The sequence below is a fragment of the Canis aureus genome, chromosome 13 (genome assembly GCF_053574225.1).
Source record: "Canis aureus isolate CA01 chromosome 13, VMU_Caureus_v.1.0, whole genome shotgun sequence".
Lineage (NCBI taxonomy): Eukaryota > Metazoa > Chordata > Mammalia > Carnivora > Canidae > Canis > Canis aureus.
The window spans coordinates 35,852,809-35,879,251 of NC_135623.1; the positions used below are offsets into that span (position 1 = coordinate 35,852,809).

The following is a 26,443-nucleotide window of genomic DNA, read 5'->3' on the forward strand; positions in this document are numbered from 1 at the left end:
AATAAAGGCAAAGGTCATCAAAGATGTTCTAGAATGGGGAAGAAGATAGAATGCAGAGTTCTCTTTTCACATTTTCTATACCAACAGCCTCTCAGGCATGGATTTCAAAATAATTTAACTGCATTTTAAATTTTTCATTCATTTAATAAATACTGAGCATCATACATGCCAAGGACTGTTGTAGATGGCAAGGATACAACAATAAACAAGTCAGGCAAAATTCCTGCCATGAAAGCTTATAGTCCAAAGGATGAACACATAGACAAGTAAATCTCTAGTGTGTCAGATAATAATAAATGCTATGGAGAAAGGTATAGTAGCATAAGACACAGGAATGCAAGGCATGGGGGGGGGGTTTGATATCTCACATAGATAAGCAATAAAGAGTTGACAGAGAAAAGGGTATAGAAATTTCAATATAAAAGCATTCATTGAATATAAAAACATTCATAAATTAGAAATGCCCAGTACTGTAGAATTTGAAGTAATACTCTCACTAGATTCCTGGATACAAATTTTAATATCCGGGTTGCTCTTTGTGTTCTCTTCCTACTTAGTAATAATATCATACAGTGGTATTGACTTGATGGCTTACAAGAGACTTGCACACATTATTTCATTTGATTATTAAAATAATCTTGGGAAACTGGCAATGCAAATAGTATAATTTCTATTTTCTGGAGAAATAAACTGAAACACAGATTAGGAATCCAGGCAAAGCCACAAGGCTACTGAGGGATTTTGATAGGAATCAGGTTAGGAACTGGTATTTAAAGATAGGCCTTAAATACCAGTGGGGAGGCGGCAAAGAAAGCAATCTGTAAGAGCAAGGATATTTTTATCTTGCAATTTTTACCAGCGAAGCTTCTGACAGGAAGTATGCTGTGGTTCAATGTAAACAAATGCAAACATTTTAATAAAACTTATACTAACATTGGTGAAATTTCATAAGTAAAATAAAATTTGGAATATACTCTACTAAGATATTTTAATTCCATTACTATTTTCTATTCAGTGGTATTAAAGACACTTAATTTTCTTTTTTATGTTCATGTTTTTCAAATTGTTTTATAGATATTGAATATTTTCTGGGTAAATTTTACAATAAAAATGTTTCCTAACCTTTGCTCCTCCAATGTAATTTTCTGCAGGGGCAAACATTACTACTAATACCAATATTTCCCAGGTCTCTTGATATTTTCAATGCTACCGATATAAATCTTCAGCTTATTATTTGTAATAAATAAATTTAATTATATGCATTTTAGCTAGTTTTAGGGGATTGCTAATTTCTGTCAGTAATTTTTGTTACAAAATAGTTTACTAGCTAACCCATTAGAAAATTTTAAGCAACTTTTTTCACATTACAGAATCAATTTATGAGTGTTTTGGTTACTGATTACCACAAATATCGGTCTGTGGTAATCAGTAAACAAACTTTGTTTATCCTGAACTAACAGTAATCCAGTCTATTAAAGGATAAAAAGGACACATTTGGGGCAAGGTAGCAGGCTAAATATGCCTAACTTTCTTTCCAAAATCAAAAGCACCAATTTATGTAACCAAGTGGGTTGGGGAGAAGTTGGATAGGTGTGAGGGGATTTTAGGGGTTCTAGAATCTCAGGAAGAGGACATGGAGACAATGTAGTGACTTCTGGGTACGAGTTACATTATAGGTGTCTCCTGTAAATTCTTAAAGGACAGAAACTTGTCTTAGACTTCTCTGTGTTATTCAGTACATTTATTGTATGTATTAGGTCCTCAAATTAATATAGTATATCCTCCATTCATCAGTTATATAATTTACCTTAGTTTATCATTACCTTAAACATATTAATCAGTATGTTTCTTCACATACCTTTTCTTTCACAGGCTTTATTTCTGCCTCATCCACCTTTCTTTCCAGTTGGCTTTCTAGCTTTTTAATTTTCTTTTGGAGTTCTTCAATTAAACTTTGTTTATTATCTATTAGAGGTTTCCCCTGAAATAGAAGACATATTTTTACTTTTTTACGAGTAAAAACTATCAAACAAAATACACAATAAATATTCCAATTATAGAAGTTTCCTGAGGCTATAGCTAACCATCTTGTCTAAATGCACTTTTGATATAGAACATATAGCTCCTTCTGCATTTTATTTTATTTTATTTTTTTTTTTTTTAAAAGATTTTTTTAATTTTTATTTATTTATGATAGTCACAGAGAGAGAGAGAGAGAGGCAGAGACACAGGCAGAGGGAGAAGCAGGCTCCATGCACCGGGAGCCCGACGTGGGATTCGATCCCGGGTCTCCAGGATCGCGCCCTGGGCCAAAGGCAGGCGCTAAACCACTGCGCCACCCAGGGATCCCTCCTTCTGCATTTTAAAGAGGTTACTCTAAAACCACAAAGATGACAGAGGTCACTGAAGGAATTAGCAACATCAATCAAAGTGATCTGAAAGCTAGTTTCAGCAATTATTTATAGATTAAAGTAAAAAGTGGGAATAAACTACTACCTATATGTTTTAAATAAAAGATATGATCACAATTAAATATAAAATCACCTGTAATCCACTGGTTAGTCTTTTAATTTGCCTTTTCAGTTCATCATTCTCTTGATCAATTCCATCTTTCTCTCTAAGCATTTTATTATAGGCTTTTTGTTTTTTTTGCAGTTCATTCGTTAAGTCATTCAAATTATCGCTTAGTGAGTTTTCTCTGTTTTTACTTGTTTTAAGAGCTTCTTTCAATTTTAAAAGATTTTCATTTAAATCATCAATTTGTGACTAAAAGTAAAGAAAGGATTAATTCACAAATCTTCATCAAGTATCAATAAAATAGAATACATCTATTACTTAATAAATAGAAAATGTCAATCTAAGTTATTATTATTAAAATATTCTTAATAATACTTAATAAAAAGGCTTGGTTAATGCTTATTAAATTAAAACATGCTAAAAATAAAGTTTCAAATCTAAATTTTTAAGTTCCCAGGGGAAAAAAAAACCCAACTAAACACCTATCTTCATTTCAAATTAACCAAGTCTACTTTGAGAAAAACAAAATATGATATAATACCCTAAGGCACTTCATCTTCAGCAAATACTCAGAAATAAAATGTTATCAAACAAGCAAATGTTTTGTTATGGCTGAACTAAGTTATTAAAGGGACAAGTACATATGAATGTATATGGTGATGTTTTAAATGCTATGAAGCCTAAGATTAGTATAAAACAAAATCTCTGATTTGTAGTATTTTCTAAACCATTTTGTAAAAATAAGACATGAAAGGGTAACTCGTAATACTTCACAGTATATCTAAAGCCACTACACAGTAGTTTTCAGCTGTCCCATACAAGAACAGTGATGGAAATGCTAGTACTTAATATGTTTTCTTGGATAAATTACTACAGGCCAAAAGTATTACTAATGACACTAATAAGAAATTAGCAATATTATAATGCACTTAGAAGAAACACATTAGCTGTCCAAGGAGAAGTGAGAAAGGACTTTAAAACCGTGAAGAATTCAGAGAAGATGATGCATCAGGCAAAGAGAAAGGTATTGAAGAAGATATCAACAAAGGGCTATTCCTGTTTATACATTTATTTACTTAATGGATTTTCTTTTAAGATTTTATTTATTTATTCATGAGAGAGGGAGAGAGACACAGACACAGGCAAAGGGAGAAGCAGGCTCCGTACAGGGAGCCCAACATAGGACTCGGTTCCAGGTCCCCAGGATCACGCCCTGGGCAGAAGGCAGCGCTAAACCGCTGAGCCACCCAGGCTGCCCTACTTAATGGATTTTTGCTTTCAACTGTGCTCATAACCTTGGCAGGTACAATGAGAGCTTTAAAAACGCTAAATAGGGACACCTGGCGGGCTCAGGCAGAACAACACATGACTCTTGATATCAGGGTCGGAGTTCAAGCCACATGATGGGGGTAGAGATTACTAACAAAAAAATAAATGAAAAAAACAAAAACAAAAACAAAAAAACCCTAGGCAAAACCAGTCCCTACACAGTTTAATGGTGGTGAAGAGCACATTCAAATAAATTGAGTAAATCAAAATTACAAACATATAAAAAATCAAAATTACAAACATATAAAAAGTAGATTTTTCACTTCATGCAGAATGTACTATATAAGCTTTGTGTAAAGAAATTTAAAACTCATTATGAAATATATAATGGGTGACAGGCACTGAGGGGGGCAATTGACGGGATGAGCACTGGGTGTTATTCTGTATGTTGGCAAATTGAACACCAATAAAAAATAAATTTATTATTTAAAAAAAAGAAATATATATGTTTTGTAAAAAAAAAAAAATTTTAATCACCAAATCTAATCATTGATCAGATATGAACACAGTAATATACACTGCCAAAAAATTAATAAATAGCTTCAAAAAGGCTTCAGAGTCAGGTAGGTCTATGGATTAAATGTTAAGGACTATATATAACCTCCCTAAACTATTTCAGGGAGAAAAAAAGAAAGCTAATTAACTCATATTATGAATCAGCAAACATTAGAAAATTCTGATAAAGCAAAAGAAATCAAACAAAACAAAGAAATCTATACATCTATTGCACTTATCAATATAGAAACAAAATTCCGAAGTAAAATGTTTCTTAATTCTATTAGGAAGAAGTAGTTAATAATGGCCTATCTTGCTAATCTCCAGGATGATAGTGTGTGAGTACAATAAAGATTCTTAGTGTTCAAAAATGAATGTGTATGTATATATATATATCCATCAATAGTTCATTAGAATAAATTCCCTATTCATTATCAACATTATCAAAGTAGATCCTCTGCCAATAGCAATTATAAGGAATTTTGTTATACTGATGCATTTATGTTCACCTTTAGCTCTTTTGTATGTCGATCAACAATTTGTTGAACATTGAGATTTGCCTCTTTCTGAGAAGTTGCAGAAATAATACGTTCTTCAGCTGCTGCTGTCATTTCTGCCCTGAGTTCCAAAAGTGCTCGACTAAGTGCCTGAAAGTTATAACATATATACTTTTTTTAAAAAGTAACATTTTATATGAGCAACATGTAATCCAAAAAATAATATGCTTTATAACTTTTAACTATTTTCCTAAAGTACCATGTAAGTAAATATAATTCACTAACAGTTCAACTTTTTCAAATGAATTTCCTTTACTAATTGCACTCAATTCTTTCCAAACTGAGTGTGAGACTTCAAAATCTTGACAATAATAATTTTGAGGGCCCAGCATTAAATCAAGCCATTTGTGTGACAAAAACCATCCATTTTGTTTCAATATCCAAGTTTAGATATTTATCTGAATTACTCACTTAGCACATACTTCTGTTTGAAACTAACTGAATTATACAGACAAGGAAAATTATAGGATTAGGAAAAGACTTAAAATTTGCCAATAAATTACATAAAGTGGCACAGAAAAACAGCAGCACCTCCTAAAACAATTGAGTATTAAATTTGAAATAAAGTTTAAAAACTAATACATCACTGATAAGCCACTGACCAACTGCATCTCAAAAAACTGTGACCTCCTTCTTTAAACTTTCTTCCTCACTGTCATATCTCTCTCATATTCCCCCAAATTGTTCAATTATTCACTGTTCAAAATAGCCTTAGTAACAGAAAATCCCAGTTAAAAAAGGAGAGAAAATAACGGGATTAAGATTTCCCCTTACTTCCCATAGATAACTCACAAATCAAACTGATGACAACATAAAAAGATAAACTGGACTACAGATGTACTTAAAAACACCACCAAATGGCTATTTAAAAGAATTATCTTGAAAACTTCTGCTTAATAGACTAAAACAAAGCTCATACTTTTTATTGCAACAGAGAGGTATATGCTACTATCTTGTGCAAGTCTTTTCTCACAACAATCTATTACCACTTGTATTTCCTAAATATTGATAATAGTCTGTTATCGCTTACTTTTTGCTGTTTCTCTTTCAAGGCTAACTGGCTCTTTAGCCTTTCTACCAGATTTCTCATTGTAGTTGTTGGAGCTCTTGAATTTGCTTCTTTTTGAGCCTGCAGTTCAGATTTTAAATTCTGTGACTCCTTTTGTGAGTGGGCCAGAAGACACCTTAAATCCTCTACTTCTGCTTTCACTTTTTTCACTTCATCTGCATGGTTTTCTTGGAGGCTAATATAAGGAAACACATGTATTTAATGGAGTGACCGCTACAATTAACACTTTGATACAAATTTTACATAGAGCCAACGTTTGGCCCTAAGTATCCCTAAGTATCCGTACAACCTAAGCCTTGCTTCAAATCAAAACAAGGACAATTCTTAAACCTAACGTAAAATAGACTTTTCCTTTTAGTTTGTCTACTATTGTTGGCAAGGACTGTATCAAGTAATTTTTTGGTTCTAAACAATATAATGAATAAATAGCACTTTAAATACTATGTCTCGGGGATCCCTGGTTGGCTCAGCGGTTTGGTGCCTGCCTGTGGCTCAGGGCATGATCCTGGAGTCCCGGGATCAAGTCCTGCATTGGGTTCCCTGCATGGAGCCTGCTTTTCCCTCTGCCTCTGTGTCATAAATAAATAAATAAATAAATAGTCTCTTGCAACATGTGCCAAAAACTGAAGTTACCTCAAATAATCACCAAATTGTGAAAATATGAGGTTTTACTAAAGAAAACACACAGATCTATAATTTTCTAAGACACATTAAAATATACATGTCACTGTGTAAACTGAGAATAAAAGTATAATTTTAGTCTAACATGATGTGGTAAGGTACAAGACTACTCAAGTATTTCATGTGACAAAAATTTATATATACCAGGTAATTTCAAAGGATGATTACTTTCTACACCCAGGAATTAGATTAAAAAGCATAAGCAATTTTATATACCAAAACGTGATACAAACTTACACTAAAATAACATCTCATGTATAAAATAATACAGTGGGGAAAAGTAGATTGAAAAGATACCAAATAGGGCACCTTGGTGGCTCAATCAGTTAAGTGTGGATTCCAGCTCTGGTCATGATCTCAGGGTTATGAGATTGAGCCATTACTGGCTCTACGTGGGCATGGAGCTTAAGATTCTCACTCTCTCTCCCGTCACCAACCCCACCCCCCATCCCCATCCCAGCCTCTGCTTGGGCTTAGGCACACACTCTCTCTCATTAAAAAAGAAAAAAAAAAAAGATAACAAATACTACTGCTGATTCTCTTTTCTTTTAGAGAATAATTTCTTAAAAGTGGTAACTTCTTAATAAAGCAAAAGTGGTGTTGATTTTGTTAGACATCTTGGATACGTTCGTTAAGAATAAAAAGTTCTAAGAACGTCAGAGCTGGAATGGAATTATAAAGTCAAGTCAACTTTCCCATTTTTTCAGATAAGAAATTGAGGTCCAGAGAGATACCTCTGTTAGGTAAAAGCCAGACAAGAGCTGTGGAAGGAATGCCCTGAGGCAGATTCCCAAGTCCCTGAAGCGGAATGATGGAGACATGAGCTGGGGCAAGGTCAGTGATAATAATAAAAACAAAACAAAACAAAACAAGCTACACATTATAAGCCCAGGAGCTCAACAACCTGACTTTATGGCTTCCAAGGCCTTGGGCCTGACAGAGCAAAAGTCACAGATACAGAACCTGCCCTCTCTCCTTCCACCTCCATTCCAGGGTTACCCCTAGACTCACTATTATATATTTGTATTGTGGGCACAACTTCCTCCCCCTTCCTCCAGAAGGACTGCCAAGATGGTTCTGGTACAAACCTTGTAGGGTCAAAAACCCCCTCCCAACCTGTGGGAGGATTTTCCCAAATGACTGGAAGCGGCCTCCATTAGAGACCATCCCACTTAAGTCACAGCTCCTCCAAGCCCAGAGAAACCCAATAATATCCAATTTCAAAACAACTTGGGAGCCAGTTCCATCTCTTGGAACCTGCCCACTCTACCACCTTCACTTTAAGAAACTGCTTTCTGCTTGCTATTTTTCTTCTGGCTGTCTTATTCAAGTACTGATCCCCACATAAATCTTTTCATGGGAAATCCAAGGATAGAGACCTCCATTTACACAAGGCAGACACTCTCTAGTTCTTAATATTTTTACAGTGATTACAAAATACACAAACTTTAAAACTGTTCTGGTTTTAAAATCTATATTCTGATCAATTTGTTGAGCAATGTTTAGAATCTCTAATATAGAGAATGAAGCAACTGTCACTGATTAATTAAAAACATAATTTTTTCATTTAACAAATATTTACTCATCCTCTATTATATGTGCCAGAAACTGTTATAGGTGTATAAAACAAAAGTTTTATATTTATGTATTACTTTGCAATCTTCAAATTACTTTCACATACAATATTCTTTGGCCTCCATAAAGAAGGAGCCAGGGTAAGTGCTGTCATTTACATTTTACAGATGATTAAATGGATGCTTTAGTTAAAGAGTTTAAAAACGAGGTTCTAGAACAAGAATCTTGAGTTGGCTCTTGCGCCAGACTGACGAGATTCAAATCATGGCTTTTCCATCTCCTAAGGCATGTTCCTGAGCATTCCCGTGGCCTAACTTCCTATGTGAAAAAGGAGAGAATAACCTATGTCATAGTAATCCTGAGGATAAAAATGAGATAATATACATGAAGTTTTTAGAACAGTGCATGACACAGCAAATGCTTACCTTTATCCTCACTGTATCATTATTACCTTTTGCCTATATTTTATGATACATTCTTAAAGCTTACCGTAACTTGATATTTTCAAATTCTTTGATTTTTAATTCAGTGATTTCTTTTTGTCTCTCTAAATCTTGAGATACTTTCTTTAGTTTGACCAAAAGTGAAGAGAGAGAATCATCTTGTTCTGCTACTGTCTGTTCCATCTCAGCCAGGCGAATAAAATGCTTGTTGGTAGGAACTGGAGTAGGGGATTGTTTTATTAAATCCTAGGAAATATGAACAAGTTAGCCATGAGCATGTACCACTCAATGCCATACTTAATCCATAATTTGGCCTTCTCAAATGATCAAAATATAATACCTAATTTAAAATTTAATGATATTTAATAGCCAATGGAGGCTTAAAGAAGATGAGAAACAGAGATCTTATTTTTTGTATTCACAGTCCCAAGTAAAGCATCTCCACGCAGTGGAGAATCAATATGTTGACTGAATTCATGATTTAAGGCTCAAGGATGCCAGGATTTGCCCATTTAGAGATGAAAGATATGTCACTTAACACGTACAAAAGACAAAGATCAAAGGAAACAAGTATGAATGGAATTCAGAACATAAAAGCCGTTAGATACTGGTAAACTTAAAATGAACACAACTTGAAAAGACAGACTGAGGTGTAAGCCAGTCGGAGAAGGACAAACATTATATGTTCTCATTCATTTGGGGAATATAAATAATAGTGAAAGGGAATATAAGGGAAGGGGGAAGAAATGTGTGGGAAATATCAGAAAGGGAGACAGAACGTAAAGACTGCTAACTCTGGGAAACGAACTAGGGGTGTTGGAAGGGGAGGAGGGCGGGGGGTAGGAGTGAATGGGTGACGGGCACTGGGGGTTATTCTGTATGTTAGTAAATTGAACACCAATAAAAAATAAAAAAACAAACAAACAAACAAACAAAAAAAAAACTAGAAAAACAAGTGTTGGCTGAATGTAGAGAAAAAGAAACCTTTGTGCATGGTTGGTGGGAATGTAAATTGATGTAGCCACTATGGAAAACATTAAAAAAGAACTACCATACGACAAGTAAAAAAAAAAAAAAAAAAAGACAGACTGAGGTCACATCATGTAAGGTTCTGAGTACAGGACTAAGGAATATGAACATAATTTTGTAGGCTGCAGTGGGCTACTAAAGGTGTGGATGTAGGGAGAAAAATGATCAGAGCTATGTTTTTAGAAGATTATTCCAACAACAAAGGTAGGATGGCTACTTTTCCAAAAAACAAACAAACACGAGAGCTACATTTTCAATTATATGGTCTCAAAAGTCAATAAAGAATAGAATAAAGTTCCCAGAATCTTACCCAAGCTGTTTGTTTGAATTTATTGAGTGAACTATCAGCCTGTAGTTCTAATTTATGATGAAGAATATGAAGGTCTTCCTCATGTTTCTTAACAATTTCTCTTTGTTCCTGTTGACAGCAAATCAAAACTGTATCTTAAATTATGATTTAATTTAAAATTAATTTAAAATTCACATTTTAAAGTCTTGAAAATTGTATTACCTTTAATCTTCCAAAACCCTTACGAGATAGGGAAGGACCAATATCTGCGTGTACACACACACACACACACACACACGCACGCACGCCCTCCCCCAAGTATGCATTCCCCTAGTACATGTTCAAGTTAATAAATCCAGTCTTAAATCACAACTTACTCAATATTAAAATAATATGTATCCATCATCTTTTAACTGGTTTCTAAAAAATTTTTGTAAATGTTAGATTTTCCCATCAATGTCCTAGCAAATTGGATTTCCACTGACTACTAGTATGATGGAGTTCATTCTAACTTACTGCCTCATTCTTTTTACCTATAAACTCAACTGATATTTTTCAAAATCCTAACAGTTGCACCATGACAGCTATTCCTGGTTTTCCTGAGGGAAAGAGAGACATATATAAACTGCCAGTTTTACTGACAGATCTGTAATCCAATCATGTGAAAGGTAAAATTCCTAAATAGAATCATTTGAAAGCAAGAAACGAACTACCATTTTAGGGCAGAATTATATTTGGCATTGGCTAAAAAAACATGGTAATAAATAAAAAGGCACAGCCTAATAACATACCTCTCTGGCTTTTTCCAGAAGATGCTGATACTTCTTTAACACTTCTTCCTTCTGATTTAACCTTGCTTGCATATTTGCAATTGTCTGCTGAGCAATTTTCAGTGTATGATGTGATTTTGGTTCTACCTCTTTTCTGCCCAGTTCAGCTATCAGCTTTTCACGTTCTGCAGTGGCAGGCAATCGAAGCCTCAGTTCATTGATTACTTTGTCTCTTGACAGAATATTTTGCTCTGCTAACCGTAAAGCAGATTCTTTTTCTTTTAGTTTCTGCAATGATCAAGTTGTAATAAAATTATTAAAGTCTGTTTTTTTTCTTTTAAAAATGCCTCACATGAATTTTGGTCAGATTAATTATAAGCAATAACAGGAATTTCACTTTATTTTTCACATAATATTCATACCGATATTATATTGATATTAATAAGGTTATATTTCTTATATTTCCATGCGACAGCAGCTATCTGCATGCACATTTTACTTATTCAAAAATTATCACGTGTTATAAACTTCACTGTTATGATGAAAATAAAATTTAATTAAGGTACTTTATTTAGCTCTTGTAGTTTTAGAACTAGAAGCGTGTGGCGGTACTAGATTTAGAACGAAAATGTCATAAATCATCCCTTTTATTTTGTTCCATTGACTGTCAGAGCCCTAGACGAGTAGTCCATAAGTCAGTTAAGTTATAAAAATTGGAACTTCAGCATCCTTAGTCAATGAATCACCACTCTACAATATGTAGTTTATTAAAATAAAACAGGAAAAATGTTTACTCTTCAACAAGATTAAGGCAGATATTTTAAATCAAATAACTCAGTGGCAATTCACATAAATGTCAAATCTTACAATTACCAAAAAAAATCTTAGGTTTCCTCAATTGATTAAAAATGTACAGTTTTACTCATGAAATTTTAAAATGCATTTAAAATTACTTCATTTAGATGTAAACCAAAATGAAAGTCATCTTCAGTTTTTATTATTTTCTGTAATTATAACTTACTACTATTGATCAGTGTGCCCAAAAGTGACAAGTAGTGATTAAATGGGCAAGAAATTCAAATTAGCCCTATCCGCTATTCTTTACTGACTATTAAAAACATTACAGTAGAGTAGAAAAGGAGATTGGAATTAGCAACAGATTCATAATTCTGTGCTTCACCTCTGTTAGAAAATATTTAGAAAATTCAACAATAATACACAAATAAAAATGCAATACAATAATACACAAATAAAAATGCAAATTTTACTAATTACCTCTTCTAGTGATTTACAAGTTGCCCGTGTTTCTAGGATTATTCGAACATTCTCCTTTATTTTTCTTAGAGCAATCTCAAGTTGATTTGGAAGGGGCAAACTAGGGTCTGGCATTGATCCTGTAGCTTCTTCAAACTATTAAGAAATAGCATTAAAAAAAAAAAAAGCAGTTACATCATTAAGAAAATACTATTGCAACCATATAATAAGGACATGGTTAAATCCTACTTATATTTGTTTTTTGTTGTTGTTGTTTTTTAAAGATTTTATTTATTTATTCATGAGAGACACAGAGACAGAGACGCAGAGACACAGGCAGAGGGAGAAGCAGGCTCCATGCAGCCCATAGGACATAGGACTCGATCCCGGGTCTCCAGGATCAGGCCCTGGACCAAAGGCGGTACTAAACCACTGAGCCACCGGGGCTGCCCCTCCCCCACTTATATTTGAAATATAAGTAAGTAGCAAACAGAATTAATCACTCATACCTTTTGTGCTGCTTTTAGTATTTCATTTTGCTGATGGTCAAAAATGTCGAGTTGACGTTCCAGCTCAACTTCTCTTTGGTCCCACGCCATCTGCCTTTCTTCATGAAACTGTACCAGACACACACAGAGACACTCACCAAGCATATAACAACGGTGTTAATATACATTTTCTTATCTAATCCTCACAACAACCTTTGGGGTCACTATATTCTCAATTTATGGAAAAAAGAAGCAAACTCAGAGAGATTTAACTAAGTAACTTGCCCAAGATCACAGAAATCAATGATGTGAAGTCAGAATTTCAATCTATCCATGCATCCATCCATAACGTTTAATGACATGTACTATGTGCTCAGCACTCTTCTAGATAACATGACCATTAACAGTGAACAAAACCAAGTCCCTTTCATCATGAAACTTATGTACTTGTCAGGCAGAGACAGTCAATAAATATGTAATATATCAGAGGGTGGTGGGTGCTGGAGAAAAAGGAAGCTAGATAATCCCTATTTAGGGAATCTTGATGGTAGGATTTACAGTTGTATACTGAGTGGCAGTGAAGGTCCACTGATAAGGTAAGACAGTTGAGCTAAGACTTGGAAGCAATGAAAGCACACACAGTACAGGGATCTGAGCTAGGAACACTCTAGGTGGAAGGAACAACATAATTTCTGAGGCCAGCAAGCATGAGCTTAGTGAATTTCATCTGTTCCACACCAAACTGCCTTCTACTATGCCATCCATGAGAGCCAGCTGAAACTCATTACTGTGAAAAGTAACTAATATCAAAATAAAAATTAACTAACTAAATTTATTATTCCTTTTAAATTTAAAATCACCATTACAACGTAAGTAAATAATATAAATTTTTTGAATGCTTTAAAAATAAGAAAGTCTTTTATAAAAAGAATAATGGGAGTTATACTCAATTAAGAGAATAATGCCATCACTCATGAGATATTCTTACGTTTAATATCTTAGCAACAAAACAGCAAAATAAACATGAAATGAAACCTTGTTTTGGGATCCCTGGGTGGCGCAGCGGTTTGGCGCCTGCCTTTGGCCCAGGGCGCGATCCTGGAGACCCGGGATCGAATCCCACATCAGGCTCCTGGTGCATGGAGCCTGCTTTTCCCTCTGCCTGTGTCTCTGCCTCTCTCTCTCTCTCTCTCTATGTGACTATCATAAATAAATAAAATTAAAAAAAAAAAAAAAAAAAAAAGAAACCTTGTTTTGCTGCACAATTTCTTCCTCCAGACTGCTGATTGTATGCTCATATTCAGAAATTATATTATTCAAATATTTTATTTCTTCTTTATCCTTGACTAGTTCTCGATTCAGTTTAAGCTCTTGAAGACGAAGTTCTTCTATTTTCATATGCCAATTGATTACCTAAACATTTACAAATAATATGTACAAATGTAAACACTCTACGTAAATAAATATTTCTTCATTGCTCCTAATAATTTTAATTGAAATTAATAAATATTCTGTAAGAATTATCCTTTGTTGAGCCACATGGCAAAGTTCATCTAGAACTTTCATAGATTCTTCTAAAAAATATGTGCCGTCTTAACAAAACATTCTTCAAATGTTTCTATAATGTTTACAATAACTAAAATTAGTATTCACTTAATATATATAAACATTTCGGGATCCCGCTGGGTGGCACAGCGGTTTAGCGCCTGCCTTTGGCCCAGGGCGCGATCCTGGAGACCCGGGATCAAATCCCACGTTGGTGTTTAAAGTTCTCTGATAGTATATAATCTAAGCATTTCTACCAAAACCACTGTTTAGAAGAGTCTCATTTTATTTTTACAAATAGATATTCAAATAGCCAAAACTTTTAACTTATATCTACATTAACAACATATAATTGGAATTTTGGTCATATAGTAAACATTTTTCAGATAGCTACATACTAAGAACTTAAAATTACTATGTAACTCTTTTGGAAATACTGAACTGAAAGTCAATATTTTACCTTTTGTGCTCCCCTGGCATCCTTTAGAGTGCTTATTAACTCTTCTAGCCCCTTTAACTTTAATTCCATTTCCATCGTTTTGTTCTCCATATTTCTATGCTCTTGCTGAGAATTTTTCATTTCTTGCATTATCTTCAGTTTGTCATTTTGTAATTGAATCATTGTTTTAGAGAACTTTTCCTGTTGTGCCAAGGGTAAAGCTCCACTAAACTGTCGCCGTAGAGACTGAATTGTTTGGCGCAGATGTTTTGCTCTGTTTCTCCCCTCCAAACGGGCATAATAGAGAGCCTGTTCTTTTTCATCAAGTTTCTGCTCTAAGCGCAAATTACAGGCCTCTGTCTTCTGTAGTTTAGATGTAACTGACTCCAACTTACCAAGAGCAGTGGCCTCACTAATTTGAAGAGAGACGATGTGTTGATGCAACTTGGCAATTAGTGCCTTTTCATCAGACTGTGCCTAACATAAAAAAGTACACATTTATAGTCAGTTTCAAGTTTTTCTAGTGACACTTATCATGGATTTAAAAACACAACTTACTAAGTAAGATTTTAAGAAGTGTGGTATATGAGATCCTATAAAAATCTTGCCTAGCTTTAATTCAGCTTTAGTTATATATAATTTTAATTATCAAAAACTTTGTTAAAGAAAAAAACCCAAACTCAAACATATTTAAAATCCAAATCTGGCATTTAACTAAATAACGGTTGGCATATTACTGTTTTTTTTTCAACTTCCATATGCAAATGACAATATTAGTGTAACATGTGGACAATTTTTTTATCCTAGAAAAGTTTATATTGGGAGAATATGTATGTGAGAGTTACATATTAATACAAGAAAAAATACTGTTACGAAGGACTATTTCTCCTCAGGTCTTAACTTTGACTTGCGGCCAGCACAATGTGTTTGTAGGTATTTAAATGCTTTTCTCTATCATGAATGATATTTCAAATTAAAAAGGTTTTCTAATCAGTTTACAGTGAACAAGAATAGGAGCCTCTATTTGACATACCCTCAGATTGAAACTGTAAAATCATCCAATATATAATGTGAATTTAGGAAAAGGGAAAAAAAAACTATTTAGAAGAGCCAATGCTGTGCATACCTGATAGTCTAACAGTTGCATTCTGACAGATTCTACTTCCTTTTCCCTGGACTGTTGCTGTGCCTTCAAAATTTCAACTTGTCTTTTGGCAATATCAGAAATCTCTCTCAGTCTAGAAGGTGAAAAGATACCTCAGGAAAAATTAGGTACATTTTCTAACTAAATACCAGTATTCCAGTTTTCTAGACTCTTGGAAAAGCTGCTAATCTCCAGCATCTCTTTTTTTTTTTAAGATTTTATTTATTTATTCATGATAGACACACACACACACACACACACACAGAGTATTCCAGTTTTCTAGACGCTTGGAAAAGCTGCTAATCTCCAGCATCTCTTTTTTTTTAAGATTTTATTTATTTATTCATGATAGACACACACACACACACACACACACAGAGGCCTGACGCAGGACTCGATCCCGGGACTCCAGGATGGTGCCCCGGGCCAAAGGCAGGCACCAAACCACTGAGCCACCCAGGGATCCCCGTCCAGCATCTCTTCTTAGCATCAAATACTAAAGTAAAATTTCCTCAACTGTTTCATGTAATGTAATTTCATGAGAGGTTAACATGTTCTGTTAAAAAACTTCATTCCCAAGATCCTTCCCTTGAAAATTCCTAATACAGAGTATTGTATGAAGTGTTCTGAGAAGTTCTAAAGCAAAAAATTATCTCAAATTACATATATACAGCATTTTCCAAATCTACATGGCCACAGAACTTCTCTCCCACACTTTTAACATGAGATGCTTATTATCCTAGTTTGGTAGAGCTAGAATAGGTAATAAGTAGGTTTATTTGAATAATTGTACAGTCAAGAATACAGAAATTTAAGATTCCTAAGTTCCCTAGATGAATTAATATATGTTTTAAGTTACAAGCTATCAGAAATATGAAAAAAATATTATATGCTTACTACAATTTTTCTTAAAGATTTTTATTTATTTATTTGAGAGAGAGCAAGAGAGAACACAAGCAGAGGTAGCAGCAGAGGGAGGAACAGCAGGCTTCCCGCTAAGCAGGGAGCCCCATGTAAGGCTGGATCTCAGGACCCTGGAATCATGACCTGAGCGGAAGGCATTGCTTAACCAACTGAGCCACCCAGGGACTCCCTGCTTACTACAATTTAAAAAAATGGGAGAAGCCTGATGGTAAATTATTAAATTTCCTACAAAACTACTATTATAAGATCACAGAGGGAAAGTAAAATGCATTTTACTTTGGGCAAGAATAATTTTAACTCACTGTCAGATAAGTCGGGTTTCCTCACATTGATTAGAAAGTCTCATTGCCAGTTACATATGTTTTAAAAGGGACACCTGGGTGGCTCAACAGTTGACCATCTACCTTTGGCTCAGGGCGTGATCCTGGGTCCTGGGATCGAGTCCCACATCGGGCTCCCTGCAAGGAGCCTGCTTCTCCCTCTGCCTGTGTCTCTGCCTCTCTGTGTCTCTCATGAATAAATAAATAAAACCTTGAAAAAAACATATGCTTTAAAAATTAAAATATGATAAAATGAATACTTATAAATTATTTTTCTTCAAAAGATGAAGTCTATGAGGTAAGAGGAAGAAAAAATAAATGGAGTCCTTCACAATGAAATGGGCTGAGAACAACAGACATTCCAAGGGCTATCAAGGCTCCAAAAAATAACCTTATGATGAGCAAGCCATAAAATCATTTTTACAAATAGTTATTTGGGCTTGACAGAATAACTTATGGCTCCTATTACCTTTCTACTGAATTGACACCAAAATTACCCAGGAGAATGAATACACAGCATCAACCTGGCACACAGTATTAATTTCTTACATATATTTTTTGTTCCAAGTAAATAAATTATTTTCACATGTAAAATAAAAATCATATTATGTTAGGATTATTAAGTGTGATTATAGGAAAAAAAATCAATAAATAATGGTTTTTAAAAATGTGATTATAGGAGTTAATACATTTAATACCTAGCAGAGTACACAGTACTTAATGTCAATTGGATGGCTCAGTTGGTTAAACATCTGACTCTGATTTCAGCTCAGGTATGATCTCAGAGTTGTGAGATCGAGCCCTGCATTCGGCTCTGTGCTCGGTGTGGAGTCTGCTTGAGATTCTCTTCGTCCGTCTCCCTCTGCCCCTACCCCTGTTCATACTTTCTAAATTAATCAATCAATCTTTAAAAATATATATATATACATTTTATTCTAACATATGCCAACTATCATCTGAGCTTTCAGCAAGCCATATTCTTTTCATTGGTGGAGGGTCTTCCCTTAATGTTGATGATGGCTCGTGATTGATCAGGATAGTGATTGTTTATATAAAGTTGGAGTGGCTGTGGCAATTTCAATAATATATTCATTTTGTTTATGTTATTCCAGTATAGTTAACATACAGTGTTATACTAGTTTCAGGTGTATAATATAGTGATTCAACACCTCCATATAACATCCAGTGCTCATCACAAGTGCACTCCTTAATCCCTTCATCACCAACTTCACCCATTCTCTCTACCCATCTCCTCTCTGGTAACCATCAATTTGTTCTCTATATGAAGTGTCTGTTTCTTGGTTTGTCTTTATCTTTTTTTCCATTGTTCAGTTTGTTTGGTTTCTTAAATTCTACATGACTGAAACCATATGGTATTTGTCTTTCTGTGACCTACTTATTTCACTCAACATTATACTCTCTACCTCCAACCATGTCATTGCAAATAGCAAGATTCCATTTTTTTATGATTAGTAGTCCAATTATTGTAATATTATTCCACATACCATTTCTTTATCTACTCTTCTATCAATGGAAACTAGGCTGCTTCCATAATTTGGCTATTGTAAATAATGCTGCTATAAACATGGAGGTGCATGTATCCCTTTGAATTAGCATTTAAAAAAAAAAAAAAAAGAATTAGCATTTTTGTATTTCTGGGGTAAATACCTAGTAGTACTATTACTGAATCATAGGGCAGTTCTAGTTTTAACTTTCTGATAAAACTCCATGCTGTTTTCCACCAGTTTGCATTCCCACCAAAAGTGCAAGAGGGTTCCTTTTTCTCCACATCCTTGCCAATGTTTTTTTTTGTGTGTGTATGTGTGTGTTTTATTTTAGCATTCTAGCAGGTGTAAAGTGGTATCTCATTGTAGATTTGACTAGCATTTCTTTGATGATCAGTGATGCTGAGCATCTTTTCATGTATCTGCTGGCCACCTGGATATCTTCTTTGGAGAAATGCCTGTTCATTTCTTTTTCCCATTTCTAATCAGATTATTTGTTCTCTGGGTGTTGAGTTGTGTAAGTCCTTCATATATTTTGGATATTAACCCTTTATCAGACATAAGAAACTTAAGTTTAAATAAATTAAATGACCACTACTCTTTCCTCCAAAAAAAAATGTTAGTATGTGGAAGAACTAAGCTGCATAGGGTGTTGATTTCAGATTCAGTGTTTTATGCAATACTATTCCTGAATTCTGAAAAATATCAATCTTGAGAAATTATTTCCTCTTCAATATTATTATTTATGCCTGTTAAAATTAATCTTGTTAATATTGAACTTGTTCTTACAAAAAACAAAAATAAAAACTACAACCAGGGCAGCCCCAGTGGCCCAGTGGTTTAGCACTGCCTTTGGCCCGGGGTGTGATCCTGGAGACCTGGGATCGAGTTCCACAACATCGGGCTCCCTGCATGAAGCCTGCTTCTCCCTCTGCCTGTGTCTCTGCCTATCTCTCTGTGTGTCTCTCATGAATAAATAAAATCTTAAAAAAAAAAAAAAAAAAGAAAAACTACTACCAGTATCAATTCCATGAAGAGTATTACCTCAAACCACTATAATTAGTTTTCTTAAAGACAAATTAGACATACTTAATAAGTGAAAAGTCTGCATGCACTTACTTTGACACTTCAACTTTTAGTTCCATTTCGCTCTTCTCTAATTCTAGAATCCGTTGCCTATCAGCATCACTTACTGTCTTGCTCACACTATCAGCTAATTCATCTCTTAACATCTGTTCCACCTTCTGTGCTTCCAAATTGATTTTGGTGAGCTAAGAAAAAGTAACAAAAAAAAAAAAAGTTCAGCTATATCAGCTTTTGGTGAGGTTTTCTCTTTCAATTTAGCTTTCACCATACCGCAGTTCTCTTTACTTGACATTAGTCCGGATACTGAATTGGGTGTGATGAAATATTAAGAATAAATTGTAGAAAGTAAAGAGAGTCAAGAACAGGTCATAAAAACTCTGAATATATGCCAACTCATCAAAATAACTTAGATTACTCACAGTCTAGTATTTGAATCTCTTATTTTCTTAAATTTGTCTGAAATGCAGTATATGCATTACACTTTAGCTATACCACCTATAAATAAATTTGAATGAGTTAATAAAATCTTAATATATACCTAGTGACTCAGTTAAACAAAATGACATACATTTGAAATATATACTAATTCTGAAAGTAAACATTATAGGAGTGCTACTTCATCATTAATTGTTGAATATTTGCAAACTATATTTATGCCAGCCAATTTAATATTTCTGACCATATCAAAAAAAGTATAAAACTTACTAAAATGTAAAGTCCTGACAGCAGAGATTACTGTCTATTTTGTTTCCTCTCCTAACACCAGCCCCCATACACTGCCTGGCATGTACCTGGCATTCAATAAACAGATGGTAGTGGAAGGCAGTATCATTAGTAAACAAATAATATCTTTTTGCATTAAATCTAATGTAATGCTGATGGGAAATAACTCATTTAAAGAAATACCTGCTTTCTTTTTAAACATGTCAGATTTAAAAAAACATTTTTTATTTATGCTTTACATATAAGACAAGCACTACACTAATGTTACTTCAAAAATACAAACTAATCTCTCACAAAATACAATGACTAATGTGACTAATTCCTTACACTAATTACATGATAAAATTATATCAAACCTCAGCAAATTTGGTTTCCAATTCAAAATTACGTTCTTCCACTTGCTTTAATGAAGTCCTTACATGCTCATACATTTTTTGAGAATGTTCAGCCCGCTGCCTTTCATTTAATTCCTTCATCTCCAGCATAGTGATTTTTTTTGAAATAGAAACAATTTCACTGTTGGTTATTGATTTCTTTGCCTTATCCATGTTTGATTCATTTCCTATATGCAACAATACTAAGTCAATCTCAAGCTGTTATAAAAATTATATCCTAAATACTTTAGCCATTATATACAAGGATGCAATAATATGGTTTCATGGAAAACACGTTAGTCTTATGAATTATGACAGACTTGGATTCCAGACTTAGCTCTACACCTCTTTGGATACTGCCTATCCCATTTCATCTCTCTAGAACTTACATTCTTCACCAAATGATAATAAAAATTATTCATCATAGAAATTTAGAAATTTCTATAGGGAATACAGCACCTATTAAGGAGAGACAGGAAATGAACGGAGAACTTACCACAACTGTATGTAATACCCTTTTTTTTATAGTTTAAAAAAGTTTAAATGATACCTTCTTTCATGTAGAAGCTGCATGGAAGTCAATTCACTTTTTTTTTTTTTTTTTTAGTCAATTCACTTTTAATCTCTTGATGAATTAAAATTTGTATTTCTAAAAGTAGCTTATTTTAAATAGTTAGGCCCAGTGTTAGGCTTCATCAAACTACTACACGTCCCAATTACCAATTTTAAAAGTAGCTCTATTTTGTAACAGAAACCTTGAATAGCATTAGAGCTCTTTAGAAAACAAACATACAAAAACACTTTATCCAAAGGAGCAAATTTATTTGAAAATTTGAAAATTGTACTTTAACAATGCTAGTAAGATAAAAAATTATTTACATGCCATAAACTAGGATAACCATTTGAAAAACCCTAGCAGGAGTCAGAAAGATTTTAATATCCTGTGAGACAGTAATATCTCTGTTAGATATACCTGAAGATGTTCACTGCAACACTAGAAGCAATAGCAAAAATAAGAAAATCTATTGATTTAATCACTCACGCAGTAAGATACTGCATGACTATTTGTACATATAAGAATGATAAATAAAACAAGTATTTTGACATCTACTAAATGAATACAGTATATAATGTTATAAAGTATATATATTTTTTTCCATTAGCGTCAAACTTACATTTTGTTTATTTATTTTTATGTTTTTATTTAAATTCCAGTTAGTTAACATACAGTGTAATATTAGTTTCAGGTGTACAACACCATGATTCAACCCTTCCATACAAGACCTGGTGCTCTTGTAAACATGTATAAGGTAATACAGAATATAATAGTGAAACTATGGGCTATATAAATTCTTTTCAAAATTTTTATGTTTTATGGTGACCTGTTAATTTAAATATATCAAATGATGCATTCCTAATACATCTTCACACATAGTGAAAAACTTCTAATATTACTATTAAGATAAAGGTTTTTATAAATTATCACCAGTGTTGATTGTTAAATGGTTCGAAATACCTCATGCTTAGTCATAATTTTTTAACATATATGAGAACAAATCTATTTAAATAACTAAAAACCAAATTTTGGTAGAGATTAGCACAAGATATTACTTGTCAACTGCTAAATTAAACTGTTAGGCAGAGTTCATTTTTATATCAAAATACTTTCTTTTCACCTGATATAGGAGAGGAACTATAAATGAAAAATATTCACTATTAGATTTTCATCACTTTATATTATCAGAGTCATAATACTTACCTAATTTGGTTTCTTGCTCCCAGGCTTGTTCAATAGTGTGAAGTTTTTCCTTGGTAATCTCCAGCTCTTTATTTATAGACTCCATTTGTTCTTTTAGGGATGAATTTTCACACTGAATAAAACAGAAACATCACTGAGAAACTACACTGTAATTCAGGCTAATATCATAATGATATTGTCTTAACTTTATATAATATCTCCTACAATTCACAATCTGTTTTTTTTTTAAAGAAAATTAGGAGAACATACACACATGTATGCATACACACATACATATAGAAAATAATATTTTAAGATAACCACCAAGATCTCGTGTATCCAGTCTGGGGCTTCTGAGCATAAGCTTCTGGCATGTGCATTTTTGGCCAAGCTGGAATGCTTCAAGTCTCATGACCTTCACAGTGAAGGTTGCTCACTTCCCTCTTTCACACAAATAGCTACTAAGCATCCCTAGCATGCCATCAGTGACAGGTCCTGCTTGTCATAGTGAAAAGAAATAAAATTCTGGCCTTCACAGGCCTCACCATTTGGTGCCTGTAAGTCTGTGTGTATAGCAGGAATTAGGGAGAGTGTGCAAGGCAGCAGACAGTGAACAGGTAAGCAAACAAAACAATCATTGAAAATGTAAATATTTAGAAAGAAACAATATGGACCCAGAGGAAATAAAAGGAGCCATCTCAAGATAGAATGGTTAAATATGGTATTATCTACTGAAGAGGTGGTATTTAAGCTGAAAGCTAAGGTATTAGGAGGAGCCGGTCTTGACAAAAAAGCAGCCAGGGGAAGAGCTGAGGTACTGACAAATTCCGATGCAGGTCTGAGTTTGGGGTGTGAGAGGACTGGAGCACAGTCAGCAAACCTAAGAGTGAAGAGTAGCATGAGGCAAAACTGGGGAGATAATAGGGTAATAGGGGGCCATACGGGGCCAGATAGGGGATGTCAAGATAAGGAACTGGAATTTAATTTAATATATAATAGGAAATCATTGAGAGATTTTAGGGAGGAAGTTTCTAAACAATCATCCTGAAGGCAACGTAGAGAATAAATAAAGGGGTACACGGGGAAATCAGAAATTAGGAAGATATTGTCCAGCCCCGATGAATAGGGTCCTAGCAATGAAGATGGAGAAAAGAGGACACATGAATGAATTACATTTGGGAAATAAAAACAACGGGGGAGAGGAATGACTAGAAAGCAACTCTAAGGTGTCTGCCTTCCCTGAGCAGGCAACAGTAGCACATATTTAAACAGGAAAGATTATGAAAGGAACAGACATCAGGAGTTCATCTTGGATATGCTCAATTTGAGATCCCCTTGAAATAGGAGTTGTAAAGTAAATCATTCCACTACACCATTGAGAAGTCAGGCTGGACTCATAAATGTAGGAGCTGGCCCATCAATTTAATACGGCCATTTATTCTTTTTTTGAACAAACAGGACGCTTACGATATGCTGGGTATCCTAAGCCCTGGGCTTTATTGATAAACAAATTCTATCTTAGAATTTGTGTTTTAGAGGTTGTAGTTGGAAAAGAAGCCAATATATAACACAATGTCAGGTAATATGTGTTATGAAGAATAATAAAAAAGGGTAATGAGGTTTTCTTTAAAGAAGATATTATAATAAAAAGAAAAAAGCAAGGTAAGGGAATAAAACATGACTTTCTGGTAACACGCACAATTACAACCCAGTCTAGGTAGTATAAATACACAGGAAAACAACGAAAGATGGATTAGAGTGTTCTAAACATCTTTTTTTCCCCTTTTTTTCTTTAACTTCCAGACTTTCAAGGAAAACTTTGGTTTGGTTCCAGATCCTATTCTCACGCCCCTGCCTTTGGCACCACATAATGTGCTTTTACACCCTCCTCTCCAATCTTCAGTCATTCTCTCCCTATTCACTCTAAATTTTCTTTTCCTCTCCCCTCAAACTTCATTGGTCTCCTTTATTAAAAAAAAAAAAAAAGTTGATAAAACAAATCTTCCTCTCAATCCTATGTCAAACCATATCTTTTTATCTTTTCTTCTGTCATCGAATTTCTAGGTTTTCTATTGTCTTAGGACTTATTTGGTTTTTGCATTTCCCTTTCACCCACTCTCTTTGTATTCTGAAAGTTGATTTTCATCACCTTTACTATCAAGACCTTCACCCTTGAAGGCACAATAGGGGCACCTGGGTCGCTAAGTGGTTGAGCATCTGCCTTTGGCTCCGGGCGTGATCCCTGGTCCAGGGATCCAGTCCCGTACTGGGCTCCCTGCAGGGAGCCTACTTCTCCCTCTGCCTATGTCTCTGTCTCTCTCTCTGTGTTTCTCATGAATAAATAAATAAAATCTTGAAAGAAAGAAAAGAAAGAAAGAAAGAAAGAAGAAAGAAAGAAAGAAAGAAAGAAAGAAAGAAAGAAAGAAAGAAAGAAAGAAAGAAAGAAAGAAAGAAAGAAAGACATCAATGATTTCCTAATCACCATATCTGGTGATCTTTGCACCACAGCTCTACCCATTAATCACTCTCTCAAGGTCAACATTTATTAGCTTCAAATTAGCTTCAACTGTGTACCACACAGGAGGCACTAAACACACAAAATGAATTAAGTGGAGTTCCTGATATCAAGAAGCTTCTATTTTAGTTGGGGACACAGACCTATCAATACTGATAGTATGATGTGACATAAACAGCAGAACTAGATACAAGATAGAGAACTAATATACAGAGGGACTTGGTGCTATAAAGAAATTTCTGAAAAAAAAAAGATAATATCTGAACAGTTTTAAGCATGAATAGAAATTCACTGAGCACATAAGCTGAGAGAGTGGGAAGGACCTTCTAGACAAGGAAAATGCATGGTATGAAAGAACATAAAAATAAAAAACAAGGTACTCCAGAAAACTGGTAGTTCAGTTTCAAAAACATTAATTGTAAAAGTATTTAGAGCCTCACAGGAGATGACATGAGGTTAGTGGGGGCTAATCACAAAAGGAATTTGACTTTCATTCTTTAAGTGACTAGCAGCTGTTGATAGGTTTGAAGCAGGGCAGGACATGGTCAGCTTCATGTTTAGAATGATCATCGTGGTGGCAGTAAGAAGCAGCTAACACGGAAGATAGAGATATGAGTCATGGCTACCACAATATACATCATAAAGACATTGCCAACAGGGATAAATATATATTCAGAATTATAATTAAGATGTGAGAAGGAGAGGAAGGGATATGATACAAATGGAAATTTAAAAAATTTTATAGACAGATGAAAAATATTCTTTGGAAAAATAAATAAAAGTTTAAAACTACTTAAAGTTATCTATCTAACACATTTCTTACATAGGATTTTCAAATGCTTCAGAGGAAGAGGGCAAAGGACATGAAAGGGAAAAAACACAACATTACCACATCTAAATATTCAAAATTTTCTATAAAATTAACATAATCATCTCTTTAGCAAACACAGTAAAAAGTAAACTGATCATGATTACTTATGGTTAGTATTAGAAAACAACTCAGATGATTTTGTAGGAGTCATTCAAAATCTATTTAAAATAAAGTTTGGGTGTTTTAATGATTGTGTCCCTATACACAAGTACAATTTATGAAGCCAACAAAATTAGACCTCATTCCACTCCTGGGAGAGGATCACAAAAGAGAGTAAATTAAGTCAAAAGACATAAGGCCCTATTTCTGAGGAGGAAGATGAACGAATCAGGAGTAGGAGTTTTGCCTACTGTTAAAGGTGTGGAAGTGAAGTGGCTAAAAGACAACTACAGAGGGCTCGGGGCCATATTCACATACTATTTGAATGACACTTATGATACCCATTTTTCTTATATGTACAATAAGAAAGGATGAGAATTTCCAGAGCTTATTCATGGTCCAGGAAGAGCCATTCTCAGCTACGTCATCCCAAGGAACATAATAAACCAAGGACTATGAGAAAATAATTTGCAGTAGATTCAGGAAGAAGAGAAAGGGATGGGTACTTAATGATGCTTCCTCTTTTCGTTACAATTTCCCTATCTGGTTCACACCGCTCTTGCTTTTTTAAGTGCCTGGAGAAGAGGCTTGGTTCAATAAAATTTATGCAAGTGGGCCAAAGGAGGATGATATAGGATGAAGTCATCCAGAAGTCATTCTGCAC

General features: G+C 34.2%; 2 protein-coding genes across 6 annotated transcripts in view; one reads left to right on the forward strand and one right to left on the reverse strand.

Moving 5' to 3' along the window:
- The window catches only part of RLIG1 (RNA 5'-phosphate and 3'-OH ligase 1), a 75,749-nt gene that overhangs the window by 35,511 nt on the left and 13,795 nt on the right, over positions 1–26,443 (forward strand). Inside the window, exon 8 of one of the 3 annotated variants that reach the window (XM_077845749.1) lies at positions 24,098–24,236. The exons of 1 other annotated variant lie outside the window; for it this stretch is intronic. In XM_077845749.1, the coding sequence (XP_077701875.1) occupies positions 24,098–24,221 (124 nt within the window). In that variant the 3' untranslated portion in view covers positions 24,222–24,236. Of the gene's footprint in view, positions 1–7,355; positions 7,412–24,097; positions 24,237–26,443 lie in introns of those variants that run through there. One more of the 3 variants, XM_077845752.1, reaches the window with a different exon arrangement.
- The window catches only part of CEP290 (centrosomal protein 290), an 88,709-nt gene that overhangs the window by 23,948 nt on the left and 38,318 nt on the right, over positions 1–26,443 (reverse strand). For all 3 annotated transcript variants that reach the window (XM_077845725.1, XM_077845726.1, XM_077845727.1), the window contains exons 26-40: positions 22,316–22,427; positions 20,539–20,744; positions 19,493–19,644; positions 15,607–15,718; positions 14,502–14,957; positions 13,745–13,909; positions 12,518–12,625; positions 12,030–12,164; positions 10,776–11,042; positions 10,006–10,113; positions 8,713–8,912; positions 5,929–6,142; positions 4,851–4,988; positions 2,545–2,766; positions 1,859–1,981 (exon numbers count right to left, since the gene is read on the reverse strand). In XM_077845725.1, the coding sequence (XP_077701851.1) occupies positions 1,859–1,981; positions 2,545–2,766; positions 4,851–4,988; positions 5,929–6,142; positions 8,713–8,912; positions 10,006–10,113; positions 10,776–11,042; positions 12,030–12,164; positions 12,518–12,625; positions 13,745–13,909; positions 14,502–14,957; positions 15,607–15,718; positions 19,493–19,644; positions 20,539–20,744; positions 22,316–22,427 (2,718 nt within the window). The remainder of the gene's footprint in view (positions 1–1,858; positions 1,982–2,544; positions 2,767–4,850; positions 4,989–5,928; positions 6,143–8,712; positions 8,913–10,005; positions 10,114–10,775; positions 11,043–12,029; positions 12,165–12,517; positions 12,626–13,744; positions 13,910–14,501; positions 14,958–15,606; positions 15,719–19,492; positions 19,645–20,538; positions 20,745–22,315; positions 22,428–26,443) is intronic.